This window comes from Macaca nemestrina, chromosome 2 (genome assembly GCF_043159975.1).
Source record: "Macaca nemestrina isolate mMacNem1 chromosome 2, mMacNem.hap1, whole genome shotgun sequence".
NCBI classification, from domain to species: Eukaryota; Metazoa; Chordata; class Mammalia; order Primates; family Cercopithecidae; genus Macaca; species Macaca nemestrina.
In genome coordinates, this window is record NC_092126.1 from 93,919,993 (window position 1) to 93,937,383 (window position 17,391).

Genomic DNA, 17,391 nt, shown 5'->3' on the forward strand with positions numbered 1-17,391 from the left:
CCTGGATTGGAATTCACTTTAAGTAGGCCACTTTGAGTAGGCTTGGAGTTTGTTACTTTGCTTCCTTGTATAAGTGTTCTCATTATAAAATAATAATAGTGCTTACCTTAATATAGTTCTTAAAGATTGGATACATTATACAAAATGTTGATTGCATATGGTATATCACATAGTGTGCACACAATAATTTGAGCTATGGTTTTATTTTTTTATTTTTTATTTTTTATTTTTTTTTGAGACGGAGTCTCGCTCTGTCACCCAGGCTGGAGTGCAGTGGCCGGATCTCAGCTCACTGCAAGCTCCGCCTCCCGGGTTTACGCCAATCTCCGGCCTCAGCCTCCGGAGTAGCTGGGACTACAGGCGCCCGCCACCTCGCCCGGCTAGTTTTTTGTATTTCTTAATAGAGACGGGGTTTCACCGTGTTAGCCAGGATGGTCTCGATCTCCTGACCTCGTGATCCGCCCGTCTCGGCCTCCCAAAGTACTGGGATTACAGGCTTGAGCCACCGCGCCCGGCCTGGTTTTAAAATTAAAAAAATTATTTGCTTTTTACATATTTTTAGAGACAGGCTCCTTGCTCAGGCTGGAGTGCAGTGGTGTGATCATAGCTCACTGCAGCCTCAGACTCCTGGGCTCACGCCATCCTCTGGCCTCAGCCTCTTGAGTAGCTAGGACTATAGGCATATACTGCCATGCTGGGCTAATTTAAATATGTATCTATATATTTTGTAGAGAGAGAGGTTTCCTGTGTTGCCCAGAGTAGTCTTAAACTCTTGGCCTTAAATGATCCTCCTACATTGGCCTCCCAAACAAAGTGCTGGGGTTATAGGTGTGAGCCCACTGCATCTGGCCTTATCTGTGATTATTAAAGAACAAACGTTAAAAATGAAAATGACTTAATTGAGAAGTAGAAAGTCCATGTAGAGACTCACTCCCAAACCTCTAGTCATTTAAAATTGTACTCATTAGAAATTAGGAATTTTGATGATCTTACCAGTGGGTGCTTTTAAAAAATGCATATCTGCAAAAATAGCTTTTTAAGTCATATACCTGATTTTGAGAATAAATAAAATAATTCAGACAATTTGAACAATTTGTATTGTTAACACTTAACATGAGAATTTCAACCTGGGAGTATAGACTAGTATATTTAGGATTGGGTTAAAGTTTTGGCTCTTCAGCAGCTGTGTAATTTAAACTCTGACACTAAATTTCTCAGCAGCTTAAAGATGTTAGAGATGTTATTTTATTTTTGGTTTTAATAGTACTGACTGATTTGGGATTTTTAAAAATGATTTTTTTCTTAAGTACTTTGTGAATCACTTCACCTGAAATCTCTCACCAGTGGAATGAGCATAATCTTTTAGTAGAATATAATCTTATTCAGAATTTTCTCTTTTCTCATCTTTTTGTTTTGGATTATGGGTTGCTTCAAGATTGAAACAGGATTTCATTTTTACTTTTCCCCTCATCTACAGAGTGCTGATGCTGTAAAAAAGGCTAGAGGTTTCTTGGAATTTGTGGAGGATTTTATTCAGGTTCCTAGGAATCTTGTTGGTAGGTACTTTTACTAAATGTTAAATAAGTTAAACATTAGTTACATATAGCGACTTAATTGAAAACTGGTCTTGTAGTCTGATAACCTTATTCCAGTTTTGTGTAGATTTATTTAGATAGCAATAATTCTTTTTTTGGTGATAACATTTTGTGTAACTTGTTATTGTCATATGTTAAAAAGTAAAGATGTTTCTTCTGTACAAGATGACCCACTAATAAGGCCCAGAGTTTTTATAACAGTTTGTCATTACAGTTTTTCATCAGCCTTCTCATCCCTTGGGATCTTTCCTATTCTCACTCCTTTACTCTCTTTTTATCATTGATATATATTCATCAAAATTATGATAGTACTTTTTGAGAAGGTATTTGTGGTATTTGTTTTGTTTAGTGTGGAAGAAAAGTAACAGTGAACTAACAATAGGGTAATAAACTTCTACACAGTAGGTCCTGAATAGTAGGTTGTCACAAGGCATAGAATAATAAGGTAAGAACTTGTGGGCAGGAGAGAAGGATGATAATATGAGGGGTGATTTCACTGTTAATTATTTGACACCATTGTTGAAACTGTTGTACCCATGGATTATAGTTAAGTGACAAGAATTTGCATTTGAAGTTATGGTTAAATGAGCATTATAGGTTGGAGTGAGTTCATTTATAACTCTGTTATTAATATGCCCTATATCTATGCTGTCTGTCTTTTTGCTATTTGAGGCAATTGAGAAGGCTTTGGTTATGTGTTAAGTACACAGTGACTATACTAAAAATTGACGCTCTAAACATTTAATATAAAAAGCAGCATCAAGATAATGTAGTGAAGTTTACTAGAAGGGGGATGAGTTTTTGTTGCCTATTATCTCTCATTATTTTTTTTTTGACACTAAGGAAATACTTTCAGCTTCTTGGGTTCCATTTATAGAATGTGGCTTATTCTGCCTTTAGGAAATGTTTAGCCACAGGCGTTCTATTTGTTAAATTGTGTAAAACAAACATTAATAGAAAAATTAAAAAAAAAAAACGTCCATTCTAAAAACATTTTTTTTTTGGCCATTAATAAGTAGTATATTCAGGAAAAGTAGTTTAAAACACAGAAATTTGTGTCTTGGAATTTAACTGTTAGTATATATGAAAAAAGCCTTTTTTTTTTTTTTTTTTCCCCCCTGAGATGGAGTCTTGCTTTGTCACCCAGGCTGGAGTGCAGTTGCAGTGACGCACTCTTGGCTCACTGCAACCTCTGCCTCCTGGGTTCAAGCGATTCTCCTGCCTCAGCCTCCCGAGTAGCTGGGACTGTAGGTGCCTGCCACCACGTGTGGCTAATTTTTGTATTTTTAGTAGAGATGTGGTTTCACCATATTGGCCAGGCTGGTCTTGAACTCCTGCTCCTGATCTTGTGATCCGCCCACCTCAGCCTCCCAAAGTGCTGGGATTACAGGCATGATCCACCGCGCCCGGGTGTAAAAAGCCTTTCAGTTCTGCTCAAACATTTGGATAGGTATGACATTACTGCCAATTGTGTAAGCTCTACTTTATTAGTTCTTGGTATACCATTGTTCACTATAGACTGAACTGCTGGAAAGAGGAGATGTTAAAATTCAATATAAACTTGAAGAATGTTGTATAATTATACATAGGTAAGATGCACAATGTTATCAAATGTTTATCAGTATCAAATGAAATCACCTTTGATAAGCTGCTTTTGAAAAGGATGCCCTTTTAAAAAATCGTAATTATTGACATCTGTCAGTACTAACATTGTGGTAGCTGCTGTACAGAATGTAACTTTAACTTAACTAAGGTTTCCTCACTTGTAAAAATGATTTGGCAATGGGTTTGTGAAAGGGAATCAGGTTTCTTTTCAATCCAAGTCTATCCGTTATAAAAGATAGCCTTGGTCTTAGAGAGTTGTAGTAGGTGGTGTGAGTAAAAGTTTCTGATATTTCAAAAATAAGAAAATTGGGTGTATTTGTAGTTCTGTGTTCTCTCTATTCAGTGAAGTGGTGAGTACCTGCTGTCTCTTTTCCTGTATCCTGTCTATGTTGGCTTTGGTGATGCGGGTTGTGTGCTGTTTAGGAAATACACAATAGCAGTAACTATTACACATTGGTGAGATACTCAGGAACTTAGTACGATAATTTCTGTTGGTTGTCATGTGTAAAAGTACAATGTTTCCCTCCATAATGCTTTATGGATGAAGCAGTCTTTTGAAAAATAGTACGTTTTTAGTCCAAATGAAAGAAAAAGAGAACTGAGGAATAAAAGGGAATGAGAACACTTGGTAGGTAAGTTCCAAAGAGGATTACCTTATAACATTCATGTTCTGAGAGTTCTAAGACGACCATTCCCACCCCTCCCAAATCAAAGGGAAAAATATCTGAACATTGGTTTGAAAATGGTTCAAAACCTTTCACCTCCAGAAGCCTTCCTTAATCACTTCTCTCTGTCCCTTCAGCATTTATATTCAGTGCTCAATTTATACTGCAGGTCTGCTTCAGTTTGTCAATATGGTCTGGAATTTAAACTATGGAAATGATCATATAAAATATTGACGGTCTCTGGTGGGACTAAATAAAACTTGCAGGTAGGTTCCTGCCAAGGACCCCAGAAGGGTGATGGATGATCACTCAAAACTGGTATAGTTCACAAGAAGGAAGTGGCAGAAGTTCTGGGGGAGGAATATGGTATATCAACCTAATCTTTGTTTTTCGAAAGACATTTGCTTGTTTTTAGCAGGGTCAAGGATGGAGTTGCTGCTTGAGCCTCACTGTGTTAACAACGAAAGTTGCTTTTATGTGCTGCTGCTAGGGCTGCTCAGAGAAGATACACGTCATTTGAATTCCCTGCCCTCCTTTTTTTTTTTTTAACCTGTTCAATTGCTACTGCTTTTAAATTTAGGGTTATTAATGGGGAAGGAGGCTTGAGAGTAGGAATACAAGAGAGAAAAACCCATTATAGTCCTTTCATTGTATTGACCAGTCTACTGTTGTCATTGTTCTTATTCATTCTTTAATGGAAACTGTTCAGGCATGCAACAGGAAAATCTGCCATTTTAACCCCTTCAACCAAGGTTTAAGTTTTTGTGAAAAGTGATTTATTTAAAAAATTGAGGATGTGGACTTGATAACAAATATGCTGTTGCTGTTCATTAAGGGGTACATCTGTTCCATATGGTGAAAGTTACTTGAATAGTACTTGTTAATAGGTACACAACTCAGTGTTGCTTTGTTATTTATGTGAGTATATGCTGATCTTTAGATAGTCCTTTAGGGAAAGAGAGCCTTTTGATCCCTTTGTTAATATACTCAATAACTGCTGTTTGACAGACTTGTAAGTGTAGAAAAGTTAAATATTTGAATTTTATGTCATTTTACAGTATTTTATACTTAGCAAGACATCATGTGCATGCTTTATGTTTTAATATAGCTGTGAAGTACTTGAAAAACTTGGTATAAAATGTAATACATGTAAATATTCATTCTAAAGTTATGTTCAAGTCATAGAAATCTTTTACAGATAGAAACTTGAAAATAAAAGCAAGATTGATGAGTTTGTTACTTATGTGAATTAATAAAGTGATAATAATTAATGCCAAATTAAAATAGTTTTCTCTTTGCCTTTATGTATATATCCAAGGTTTTGAAATGGGTTGGATGTTTAAAAAATATGAAAATGATATAAGCATATTTTAAAGTCTAGATTTTGAAAATTTCTTACATGTGAGCACTGTTTGTCAGTCCCAGTTAGTAACCTTAGGCATGCTGAAAGAGGAGTAAGTTTCAGACCAAGGGTAACATTTTTTGGTAGTCTATAGGGTGAGTTAATTGAAAGTAAAAAGATGGGAGCGTCACTTGATGGTTGTAATTTAGTGGCAAGTTACAAATAATTCGGGGCTGACACTGAAAGAATAGCAGAATTGATTTTTAGCTTACCATTATATTTGTTTTCTCTTACTAAAGGAAAAGTAATTGGAAAAAATGGCAAAGTTATTCAAGAAATAGTGGACAAATCTGGTGTGGTTCGAGTAAGAATTGAAGGGGACAATGAAAATAAATTACCCAGAGAAGATGTAAGTATTTAAAATGTAATTTCTTTCCCTCTTGAAAATGTCCTTTTTTTTGGCCAACTTAATAGTTGTAAACATTTTGTCCGTTTTATCTGATACAGAGGGTTTTTCTTTCCTTTTTAAAAATTATGTTTTTATAACAATATTTCATACACTTAAAAAAGTCATTTTCTACTGTGTGGGCCTTGTTCTTGTTGTTTTGAAGTACTTTGTACTTCAGTAAAAAAAGTCAGTTTTGATATAAAGATTTCTATTTGATAATCTTAACAGTTATTTTTCATACGTAGAGTGTAAAGCTGTAGAACTTGATACTCCCAAAGAGTTTTTTTTTTTTTTTAATTTCAATAGTTTTTGGGGTACAGGTGGTTTTTGGTTACATGGTGAAGGTTCTTCAGTGGCGATTTCTGAGATTTTAGTGCACCTATCACCTGAGCAGTGTACACTGTATCCAATATGTAGTCTTTTATCCCTTATCCCCCTCACAAACTTCCTCCCCGCTGAGTCCCCAGAGTCCATTATAGCATTCTTTTGCCTTTGCATCCTCATAGCTAAGCTCCCACTTAGAAGTGAGAACATACGCTATTTGGTTTTCCAGTCCTGCGTTACTTCACTTAGAATAATGGCCTCCATCCAAGTTGCTGCAAAAGACGTTATTTCGTTCCTTTTTATGGCTGAGTAATATTCCATGGTGTATATATACCACAGTTTTTTTGTATCCACTCATTGGTTGATGGGCACTTAGGTTGGTTCCATATCTTTGCCATTGTAAACTGTGCTGACAAAGGAATTGTTGATTGTACTCTCCTTAACTATTTTATACAATCTGAAAGTATTGACTATTTCTTAATTGAAATCATTTTATGCTTTTACATTGCTGTAGAATCTGAAAGTATTGATCATTTCTTTTTTCTTTTTCTTTTCTTTTTTTTTTTGTGGAAACAGAGTCTCACTCTGTCACCAGGCTGGAGTGCAGTGGCACATTCTTGGCTCACTGCAACCTCTGCCTCTCTGGTTCAATCGATTCTCCTGCTTCAGCTTCCTGAGTAGCTGAGACTACAGGTGTGCACCACCACCCCCAGTTAATTTTTGCACTTTTAGTAGAGATGGGGTTTCACCAGGTTGGCCAGGATGATCTCAATCTTTTGACCTTGTGATCCGCCTGCCTCCGCCTCCCAAAGTGCTGGGATTACGGGCATGAGCCACTGTGCCCGGCCTTGACCATTTCTTAATTGAAATCCCGTTATGCTTTTACGTTGCTATAGAATCTGAAAGTATTGACTATTTCTTAATTGAAATCCCCTTATGCTTTTATGTTGCTATTTTGGTTGTAGCTTTCTAAAATTTTTTGTCTTCTTTCTTCCCACATGTTGATATTTTGTCCCTAATTTTGTTCTTTGCTCCTTTTACATCATTTTAAGGATCTCACATTGATGGCTTTAGTGATCAACTGTATATACTTAAGCTTTGTGTTCCTGAATGTAAGACAAGGATTTTTACAAAATCATCTCTCAGAAAGCAGTACACTCACAACTTCTTGAGCTTTGCACAATAGAGTATTGTATGGGGAGTTTGTTAACCTGTTGGATAGAGGATCAGTCTTTTAAAAAAGACAGAAAACTATATATTTAGCCCAGCCAAGTATTTAGTGTTGTAAAGATGTCAAAGATAGCCACTTCCTTTATTCCTTTTAATTAGAATGTGGAGGTGAATATACAAGAATGAATGAGGAAAACAAATATTTAGGTATCATACAGATGAATACTTGTCTCTTGGAATGCTATTTTCAGTGATTTCATTCTACACTGCTTTAAAAAGTGCAAATCTTGCATAACTTATTCTTCATAAGTACTCCTGCCCCATTTTGCATTATTTTAAGATGGCTTAGATAAGGATTAAAACTGATGGTCTTATGCCATTATTATTGTCATCGTTTTCGTTAATGCTTAGTATAACTAACGGTAAGATGAATGGTGAACCATTTGGCATACAACCAGTGCCTAACAATTGGTCTGAAAAATCATAATATTTATTGGCCAGGGCCATTAAATTGGTCAACTATGAATTTCTAAGCTGGATATTAATGTCTTCTCTTAGCTTGATTTATTCCCAGTTGCTTTTCGGTATTTACTGTTTTGTAGTAAGTGTACTCTTCTTGGTTTCCTTCATAAGTAAGAATTTACTGTACTTTCTTGTGTTTGTAGTTTTAGTCATTGTTACTGTCATTTCTATGCCAGGGTTAAGAGACGTAAATGCTTACAGAGGCCAAGCAGTTATGTGATTAGGCAAGTTGGAATGTGTAAGATAGGGATGGAAAGGACAGTGCCTTTCTTAATGGGGAATGCATGCCTTATTTGTTGCTACAATGGTATTTTTTGAGAAGCAGGAAACCTATAATATACAGAATTTTTCAGTTTTCAAAATACTGCATGCTAAAATAAATCTGAAGGTTGGTATTGGCTTATTGGGAGCCACCATGTCACAATTTAAGTTGGAGACTCAGTCTATAACTTGTTTACTCTAAAGACTTTGGTGATCTCTCCCTAGCCTGAGATGACCTTTCCTGCATGTATACTATAGCAATTATTGTCTTTATGATTGGGTTTTTAATGATAGTCTTTCAGTCTTACTTATGTTTTGTTTTCTGGTATGTGTCTCCAAACCAGTTATGAACTCCTTGAAATCAGGAAATCAAACCTGAACTTCCATATTCTCCAATCTCCCCTATGACTATGAATTGAATAGAATGGGCACTTGATAAATATTTTAAGACATTTAAACTTAAAAAAATTAAGTTTGAGTTTTTAATTATTAAAGTTTACGTAAAGGTTAGAATAATACAAATGGGTATAATATCAGAAATAAATGTGTATCTGTGCCTTGTACATGTCTCTCCTTTCCTCTCCATGCCTACTAGGCTTTAACCTGTTTCAACTACCTTTGCATGCTTTTATTTTGCATTAAAAACAATGCTGCAGTCAACATCCCCTGTGACTCTTTGCCAACTATAACTGGAGAGGAAATTCCTCAAAGTGGATGTGATAGATCAAAGGTTTTATAGTATTTAAATTTTTAGAGCTTGATAATTACTTTCTCACACATCACCACCACCAGTGTAGGAAATAGGTCTGTTTTCCACATATTCGCCAATACTAGGTTTTATTAAATTTTAGTTAATACCGTTACAGTAAGCGTACACTTTATCTTTCTATATGTTTAAAAGACATTTTTTTATTTTTCTGTAACCACCTTTTTGTCCTTTATGTATTTTTTGTCTTTAGTATCAGTGGGTGATAAGACCATTGCTTGTTTCTTTTGACTTGATTTCTTTTTATCCTGAGCAGGCATTTTAAAATTTTTATATTGTTGGATTTTTTAGGCTTTTGCTTTATGACTGGATTTTCTGTCATGCTTGGCAAGGTCTTTCCTATTCCTAGATCAGATATCTTAATCTCCACTTGTTTTTGTTGTTGATGGTTTTTAGTGCATAAACTTTTTGCTCCAGTTTGTTGTAAGGTGTCAGGAACAGGGATTCAGATTTTTCTTAGTGCTAAGTGATTATCTCAGTGTCACCTATTACATATAAATAATCAGTTTTTAGTATTAAAAAAAAAACTTTTAAGTTTCTCCAAAATAACTTAGAAAAATGAACTAATATTCATTAGTAATCATTTACTCTTTAAAGTTTACCATTCCTTTTCTTTGGTGGTAACTAAAGGTGATAACATTTCCCATTCAAGGTCAAGGCATTGTATTTTCTCTTACTCCCTGAAGGTCATCTGTCTGGAATGACTTTATGTATTTGGCAAAATTTTATTTATTTTTAACATTTGTTTTACATAACAATATTCTTTCTTATTCCCTTAACTTTTCACACCTGGAGTGGCATAATTCACTTTCTCCTTAAAATTCCTGTTTTTTGGTCATATCATTAATGCTGTACAATGAGTTTTTTATGAGAATTTTTTTTTTTCCTGAGATTTTTGATTATCTTTAGAACAGAAACTTTATTCTTACACCTTAGCAGAAGATCCTGGCAGTTAACAAATAGATGTTATTTGGAATTAGGTAACTAGATGAAATTGACTGGCTCAATTGCTAATTTTATGACTTCAGCAAGTTATTTTGTTAACCGTAAAACTGGGATACTATTTCTTAGTTAATTTTTAAAAGCATGAAATAAAATACATGAAATGCATAATACAGACCTGAAAACAGGCTATATGTTTAAGATTTTTTTTTAGGTCCTTGCCATCCCACCTCCTTTTTTATTCACTTTGAATGCCCTTTTATCTGCTTGTGAACTCCTGAGGTCAGTGTTAAGACTTCCCTACTCCCTAATCTTAAATTAGTTTCCCTTGTTTCACACTTTCATAGTTGAAATGACTTCTTCACAGCCACTGGGAACCTCTGTGCTGTATCCCTAGCACTTGCCCTGTTGCCTAAGTTTTAAATCAACTATCTAAAAATCATTACTCTTAAAAATTACTTTGAAAATAATTGAGTCATATATAGAACTAAAATGTCTTAAGCCATGCCTAGTTTCATATTTAGAACCAAAAATCCCTAAGCCATTCTGTTTAAGTAACTGTTAGAAACTATTCTGTAAAATGAAGAAAATGAGAGACATGGAAACTGATTGGGAGAGTTAAGCTTTACTCTCATTTTTCTCAGCCATTAAGAAGCTGGAAGTATGTTTCTTTAAAGAAGAAAAATTCACAGTGTGCCATCTTACTTCTCTTTTCTGCCACTTTTTAAAAACCTTCTTATTCAGAAATTCAGCAAAGTAAACCAAGTCTGACCTAATACTTTGATTTTCCTCTACATATCTTAATAATTCCTTTAATTTTACATTGTGTAAATATTTATGCTCTGGAGGTGATATTTCTTTTAGTGGTCAGGAAGTACCTCTTGTAGTACACAGACACTTAAGATTTTGTTACCTGAGCACATACTGTAGGGATAAGTGGGCTAATGTGCTTTATTATGCTTTAAAGCTATACCTACTGAGATGATATATCTAGCCTGTAAGTTTATAGCCAGTTTGAAGGAAAACTGTTTCTTTTTGTTTTTGGAGACAGAGTCTTGCTCTGTTGTCCAGGCTGGAGGGCAGTGGCACAGTCTTGGCTCACGACAATCTCTGTCTCCCAGGCTCAAGCTATCTTCCTACCTCAGCCTCCCAAGTAGCTGGGACTACAGGCATGTGCTGCCGTGCCAGCTGATTTTTGTATATTTTGTGGAGATGTGGTTTGTCCATGTTGTCCAGGCTGGTCTCGAACTCATGAGCTCAAGTGATCCACCTGCCTCAGCCTCCCAAAGTGCTAGGATTATAGGTGTGAGTCACCATGACCTGCCAGAAAATCATTTTAACTTTAAAAGTTGATTTATATACTTGGAAAATTAAATTGGTTATAAATCAGAAAATTTGGTATAAACTGATTTTTAAAAATGATTTTTAAAGTGTTTAGCACACAGAACACAATTTACAACAGTAAATCGGGGTGCAAATCTGACAAGTGATCGAAAATCTGAGTATTTCAACTTATATGGATTTTAGCATTTTTTCCCCCTTAAATCTTGAAGTTTAGTACATGTAAATTGCTGCGTGTTTCAGAAGAGTTTTCCTAATTGTATATTGGGGCTGGGTACAGTGGCTCACGCCTGTAACCCCTTTGGGAAGTCAGTAATCCCAGCACTTTGGGAAGCCAAGGCAGGAGGATCACCTGAGACAAGGAGTTGGGCAGCAGAGCAAGACCCTGTCTCTACAAAAAATAAAAAATAATGACTGGTTGTGGTGACACGCATCTGTAGTCTCAGCTGCTCTGGAGGCTGAGACAGGAGAATCACTTGAGCCCAGGAGTTTGATGCTGCAGTGAGCTGTGATTGCACCACTGCACTGTAGCCTGGGCAACAGAGCAAGATGTCATCTCAAAAAAAAAAAGGTAGGGGGTGTGTGTGTGTGTGTGTGTGTGTGTGTCTGCCTGCCTGCCTGTCAATTTCATGTCACTTTCAGACTAGAACTTTGTTAAAATATTAAACACTGAAGACTTTTTTTTTTTTTTTTTTTTTAAACAGGGTATGGTTCCATTTGTATTTGTTGGCACTAAAGAAAGCATTGGAAATGTGCAAGTTCTTTTAGAGTATCATATTGCTTATCTAAAGGTTTGTATATGGTTCATACTATATTCTGATATCGTTGCTGCATTTACTACATAAATGTTGTACATTTGCTACAAATTTTAAATGTCCTCACATTAAACATTTTATATTTGAAGTAAACTTCAAATCTTTAAATATTTTTGTTAATTCAGCTTCAGATTTGCCATTTTTCTACATAAGAATTTAAAAAGTCTTTTGTCATCTTAAAGTGATTGGCATTGTGTGCGTAGTTTCTCTTCTCTCTGAGTTTTTATATTTCTTTCTTGTTTAAGAAATGATTACTTTCCTTTGTCTTCATGCAATTTGACTCTCAGATCACTTATCTATCTGCATGTTCATACTGCAGCCATTTAGTTTTTACTTTTGTACTTTACATACAAATAGGGTACAGAACCAGGAGTGACATTGGGATTCCTTGGTAACTTTGGCATTATGCAAATCATCTGCATCATCTCCATAGACATTATTTGATAATTTGTAACCATTGTTAACAAAATAGTCTATATGAGTTGATACATAAAGAGCAAGGGTTTTTAGAAAAATATGACCCATAAATTATTAAACATTTTAATTTTATTTTCTGCTCTTTCCCTTTTATTCCTGCTGTTTCTCTTTTTAAAGTATAATAATATCCTCACCTGTTCTCTGCCTCTAGTATGTTTTCCTCCCAGTCTGTTGTATCATTGCTGCTGTTACTATTTTGAGATCACTCCGATAATGTCATTTCTTTTCTTTTGAAATTCATCTTTATATGAAAAGTCGCAATTAAAACTGGCATTTTGAAGCCAGTGCTTTATCTTTCAGTACTCATCTTTTAACCAAGAGTTTTCTCTAGACATCTAACCTTTGCATCTTGTAATGACCTCAATTTCTGAATGACCCAAGTCTAGCAGCCCTTCTAGGTCACAACTCATGTGTGTCTACTTTGATAGGAAAGTGGCTTGTTAATAGTACCTTTCATAGATGCTGCCTGTATCTCATTCAGCAGTTCTAACTCCTTGAGGGCAAAATCTGGTAATATTGTATAATTGTTAGCTATTTAATAAATAACTTATTTTAAAGCTGTTAAACATCCCCTTGATCGGGGAGAGTCCATGTCCTCTTTTATATTGTATGCCTATAGCAGCATGTTCGGCACACTCTAGGCCGTTCAGTAAATGTTGAACTGAAACAGCAAATGACCTCATCAATTCTGTTGACTAGGAACACAATGCTCTTTACCATCTACTTCCCTAAGGTCACAGTTTTGGTAAGGAGCACAGCTCTAGCTCTAGGCTTTAGGAAGACAAAAAGTTATATATAAGAAGACTTACTCATTTTTGTTTTGATTGTAGGAAGTAGAACAGCTAAGAATGGAACGCCTACAGATTGATGAACAGCTACGACAGATTGGTATGGGTTTCAGACCTTCTTCCACCAGAGGGCCTGAAAAAGAGAAAGGATATGCCACTGATGAAAGTACCGTCTCTTCTGTACAAGGTTCTAGGTCTTATAGTGGAAGAGGCAGAGGTCGTCGGGGCCCTAATTACACCTCCGGTTATGGTAAAAAAACTTTTTTTTTTTGTAGTAGTAATAATAGTAGTTTAGGTGCTCTAACACATTTTCTTATAATTAGTTCATTATCTTGGCTTTGAGGGTAGAAGGTAGTTTTGAAGGTTTGGTACATGTCTTAATAGTAGTGATGGTATACGTTAAAATGACAGTAAAATATATAAAATTTCCAAGCAGTTATGTAACGAAGCAAAGCATGTTTTTAAGTTGGTAGTTCATTGTCATGTTCATTATATTTACAAATAATACATACGTAACTTGTTTTTCAAATACTTTGCTAGTACAGTTTTATACATTTCCCAGTAAATACCTAGTAATGGTGGTGATACTTTTAGGAATCATCTTTTGTCTACCCTCTTCAAGTAAAAAATGAAAGGTATGCGAATCACTGCCAAGATTGCATATAGCAAATCTTTACTAGCTTTTAAAAAATATTTTATTTACTCATTTGGCATATTTGAATATATTAACATCTCACATCTGGAATTACTTTGTTTAACAACATTTCACTAAAATGAAGGCTCTGAAAGCCAGAATCTAATTTAACACTTCATAAATGAACATTTTCTAAAATATATTTCACTGTGAGGATTGGGTATAACCCAGGTAGGAAGGGGACAGTGGAGTGATGATAGTCAACAATTCTCTAATCCTAAATTCTCCCTTATTCTTCTTCAGCTTTGGAGTTGTTCCATTTTTCTACATTTGGACTTGGATCTTAGCAGTGACCTGATTTGTTTTTTTCCTTCGCCCATTTTCTTTCTCTTTTCCTGTTCTTTTCTTCACTCCTATACTTACTCTCTTTTGAGGAAATACAAAACATTTTCCAAAATGTAAGGCATTTAAGGAATATAGAAATAAATGCAAATTTCCTGCTTAATTGAAGGATCATGTAATGCTGACAAAGTTATATTAAACCTGAACTATCTTCAATTTGTTGTAGAGTTGTAAGTTTGTGTCCCTTCCCTTTAATATCATATCTTTGTGTTCTCATTTTTACATATATATTTTTATTTAATGCAGTATTGAAACCTAAATAGCAAAATTCTAATAAAGAAGTATTCAGCATATAAATGGATGAAAATTGCAAACTGTTATTATATTTCTGAAAATGTTTAATGCAAAAGACAGTTAACCAGTAATCACATAGAAATTAAATATATTCTCATTGATTTTTGAACCATACATTATTAGCATAGATAATCAGACTTATTGGATGAAGAGTATGATGAATTCATTGAATAATTTTATTAGCTTTTGTGGGAAGTCTGCTTATTGAGAGCTTACTCTGGCAAAATGCTTTTGTTGAGAGTAGATAATTTATGTGAGAGGTAGAGAAACATCATCTGGATTCAAGAAAGCTGTGCAAATTGTTCAGTAGATGGCACTCTTAGCTCTGAATCTTAGCGGAATTAATAACATTTTATTTCTTGAAATAGTTACCAAATCTGAGTGGGCTTGGAAAAGCACGAAAAACCATTTGAATTTGGTTGTAGATGTTCATGTATACTTATATGAGCGGGACTTTTAGTTGATTTTTTATATATATATATATATATATATATAAAAAGTATGAGTTTTATCAGTTTAATAGGAACTATAAGAAACATTTCCCAGTGTAACATCTCCGAAGTTGGTATGTGCGTTAAATTGGACATCTTACAACTTTAACAACATTTTCTTTTTTAATGACACATAAAATAATATCTTAAAATTGATGGCCTCTTGGAGTTGATAAAACGTGATTAGTTTTAGCTATTAAGCTTAGCACAACCATTGAAAATGATATAAACCATCTTCATAAGGTGATTTTAGAAGTTTGAGGGGGAAAATATGATTTTAAAATTGGTTAAAAACACAATGTCATTATATTTCGTTACTTTTTTTTTTTTTTTTTTTTGAGACAGAGTTTCACTCTTGTTGCCCAGGCTGGAGTGCAGTGGTGCGATCTCGGCTCACCGCGCCCTCTGCCTCCTGGGTTCAAGTGATTCTCCTGCTTCAGTCTCCTGAGTAGCTGGGATTACAGGCATGCACCACCACGCCCGGCTAATTTTGTATTTTTAGTAGAGACAGGGTTTCTCCATGTTGGTCAGGCTGGTCTCAATCTCCCGACCTCAGGTGATCCGCCCACCGTGCCTCCCAAAGTGCTGGGATTACAGGCGTGAGCCACCATGCCTAGCCTGGTGTCGTTACTTTTAAAGCTTGTTTAAAAAGACTTTGAATCCCCAACTTGTATTTTACAAAATTAAGGGGTTGGAATAAATGGTTTCCCTGATTATTCATTAGAGTATTTGTTTTCAATTGCAGTAATAAATTATCACAAACTTAGAGGCTTGAACCACAGAAAGTTACTGCTTTATAGTTCTGTTGGTCAGAAGGCTGACATGGGTCTTACTGGGCTAAAATCTTGTCAGCTGGGCTACGTTTCTTTCTGGAAGGTCTGGTGGGATTCCCCTTTCGGTAGTTGAGAAAGTTTCTCTACTTTTAAAGACCCGGTGAGATTAGTTTGGACCCACCTGGATTATCCAGGATAGTCTCTCTATCTCAGCGTCCTTAGCCTTAGTCACATGTGCAGGGTCCTTTTTGCTATCACAGAAACATTTCATATGGGTTATTAAGAATTATTTAATATGAATAATGTTGAGCACTAGCCAATTCATTAAAATTTTGGGGGTTATGGCCTCAATATCTGTTTTACCTACTGAAATCTATGATTTAGACATTCCCTCTAAGTATCTTGAATACTATATGTAGGTTAAATTTAAGGAAGACTTTACTTGCTGTGACACGGGGTTAGATAAATACTAGTCTGGATTTCAAAGGATACTTCAATAGGAACTTTTGAGAGAGTCTTCAAAATGAAGTATTCTTTATTTGCCCTGAATTTTGGCAATGGTTTCAGATAGGGTATATGTGTGTAAATAAATTCAGAAGTTCTTAAACGTTCTGAAAGGTTTTTTTTTTCACTATTCAAGGAGAGAGAAATTGCCTTCATTGCAACTTTTATGACATCATGTTTAATAAAGTGCTTTTTGTCATTTGGTGAAATAAATGTTAGGGGAGATTAATTCCCTTCCCCGAGATTCTAATCCCAACAAAGAATTGAAAGTGAATAATGGAAATTTGATGTATTCTTTGAAAAAACACATATCCAACTAATTACCAAATTGCTTTTATAATTGACTAGTTAAATCTATTGTTAACAACATGTGGAGAAAAGGTAGGCATCCTAGAGTTACCTTTAAAGGAGAAAGGAAGTGAGTAGGCACCTTCATGTATAAAACTTCATATACATATATACATATACCTTCATGTATAAAACTTTACATTTTATTCCCTGCACCTTAATACTTAAAACTTTTTATGTGTGAAGAGCTCATTTTTCCTCACATGATTGCAGAGTTTAAATATAGGGAACTTCAAGGTATTTCATGACATCACTCTTATCTGAGAATTTAGCAAATGAACTTCAAAATAATGTAGCAAATTATTTGGTTGAGAAAATTGTTATACACACTGCTAGGCATTTGAGGACATGTAAGATGGAGTTCCACCCTTTATCATAGACCAATTTTGAAGTAATTCCAAAGGAGGAAAAATAACACGGCATAGTCTGTGATAAATATGGGGCGATTTTAGGATAACAAAAAATGGGGAGATGCCTGTTTTAGTTGCAGTGGTCTGGAGTTAGAAATTGAACTAGGCTCTGAAGGAGATATATTTGGTCATATAAGAGGGAAAGAGGAAGTGGCATCCCAGAACTAACAAGTAGAAATGAATATGATAGTGATTGAGTCATACATATCTGACACTTTAGTTACAGTAATTATTAAATAATGATACTGTAGGCTTCTGATGATATCTTTGTAGTGTTTAAATAAATTTTTGAAAGGTCACCATTACAATAGTTGCAGTGTTAGAAATGGTCTGTAAACTTCTAAAGGCATGCTGAGTATTTGTCTCACTGGTCATGGCTTTAGTTCTGTTGTCAGGAGAGAGACCTTCTGTTTCAGAGAAACCTTAAATTCTGTTTAGTTGTTGCACGTATTAGGTTGGTGCAAAAGTAATTGC

At 35.1% G+C, this 17,391-nt stretch overlaps 1 protein-coding gene across 7 annotated transcripts in view; it reads left to right on the top strand.

Annotated features, from left to right (window-relative positions):
- LOC105480090 (FMR1 autosomal homolog 1) overlaps positions 1-17,391 on the top strand; it is a 66,317-nt gene that overhangs the window by 38,993 nt on the left and 9,933 nt on the right. For 4 of the 7 annotated variants that reach the window (XM_011738529.2, XM_011738534.2, XM_011738530.2 and 1 more), the window contains exons 9-12: positions 1,478-1,556; positions 5,507-5,616; positions 11,686-11,772; positions 13,104-13,311. In XM_011738529.2, coding sequence (XP_011736831.2) covers positions 1,478-1,556; positions 5,507-5,616; positions 11,686-11,772; positions 13,104-13,311 — 484 coding nt within the window. The remainder of the gene's footprint in view (positions 1-1,477; positions 1,557-5,506; positions 5,617-11,685; positions 11,773-13,103; positions 13,312-17,391) is intronic. The other 3 variants (XM_011738532.3, XM_011738533.3, XM_011738535.3) reach the window with 1 other exon arrangement.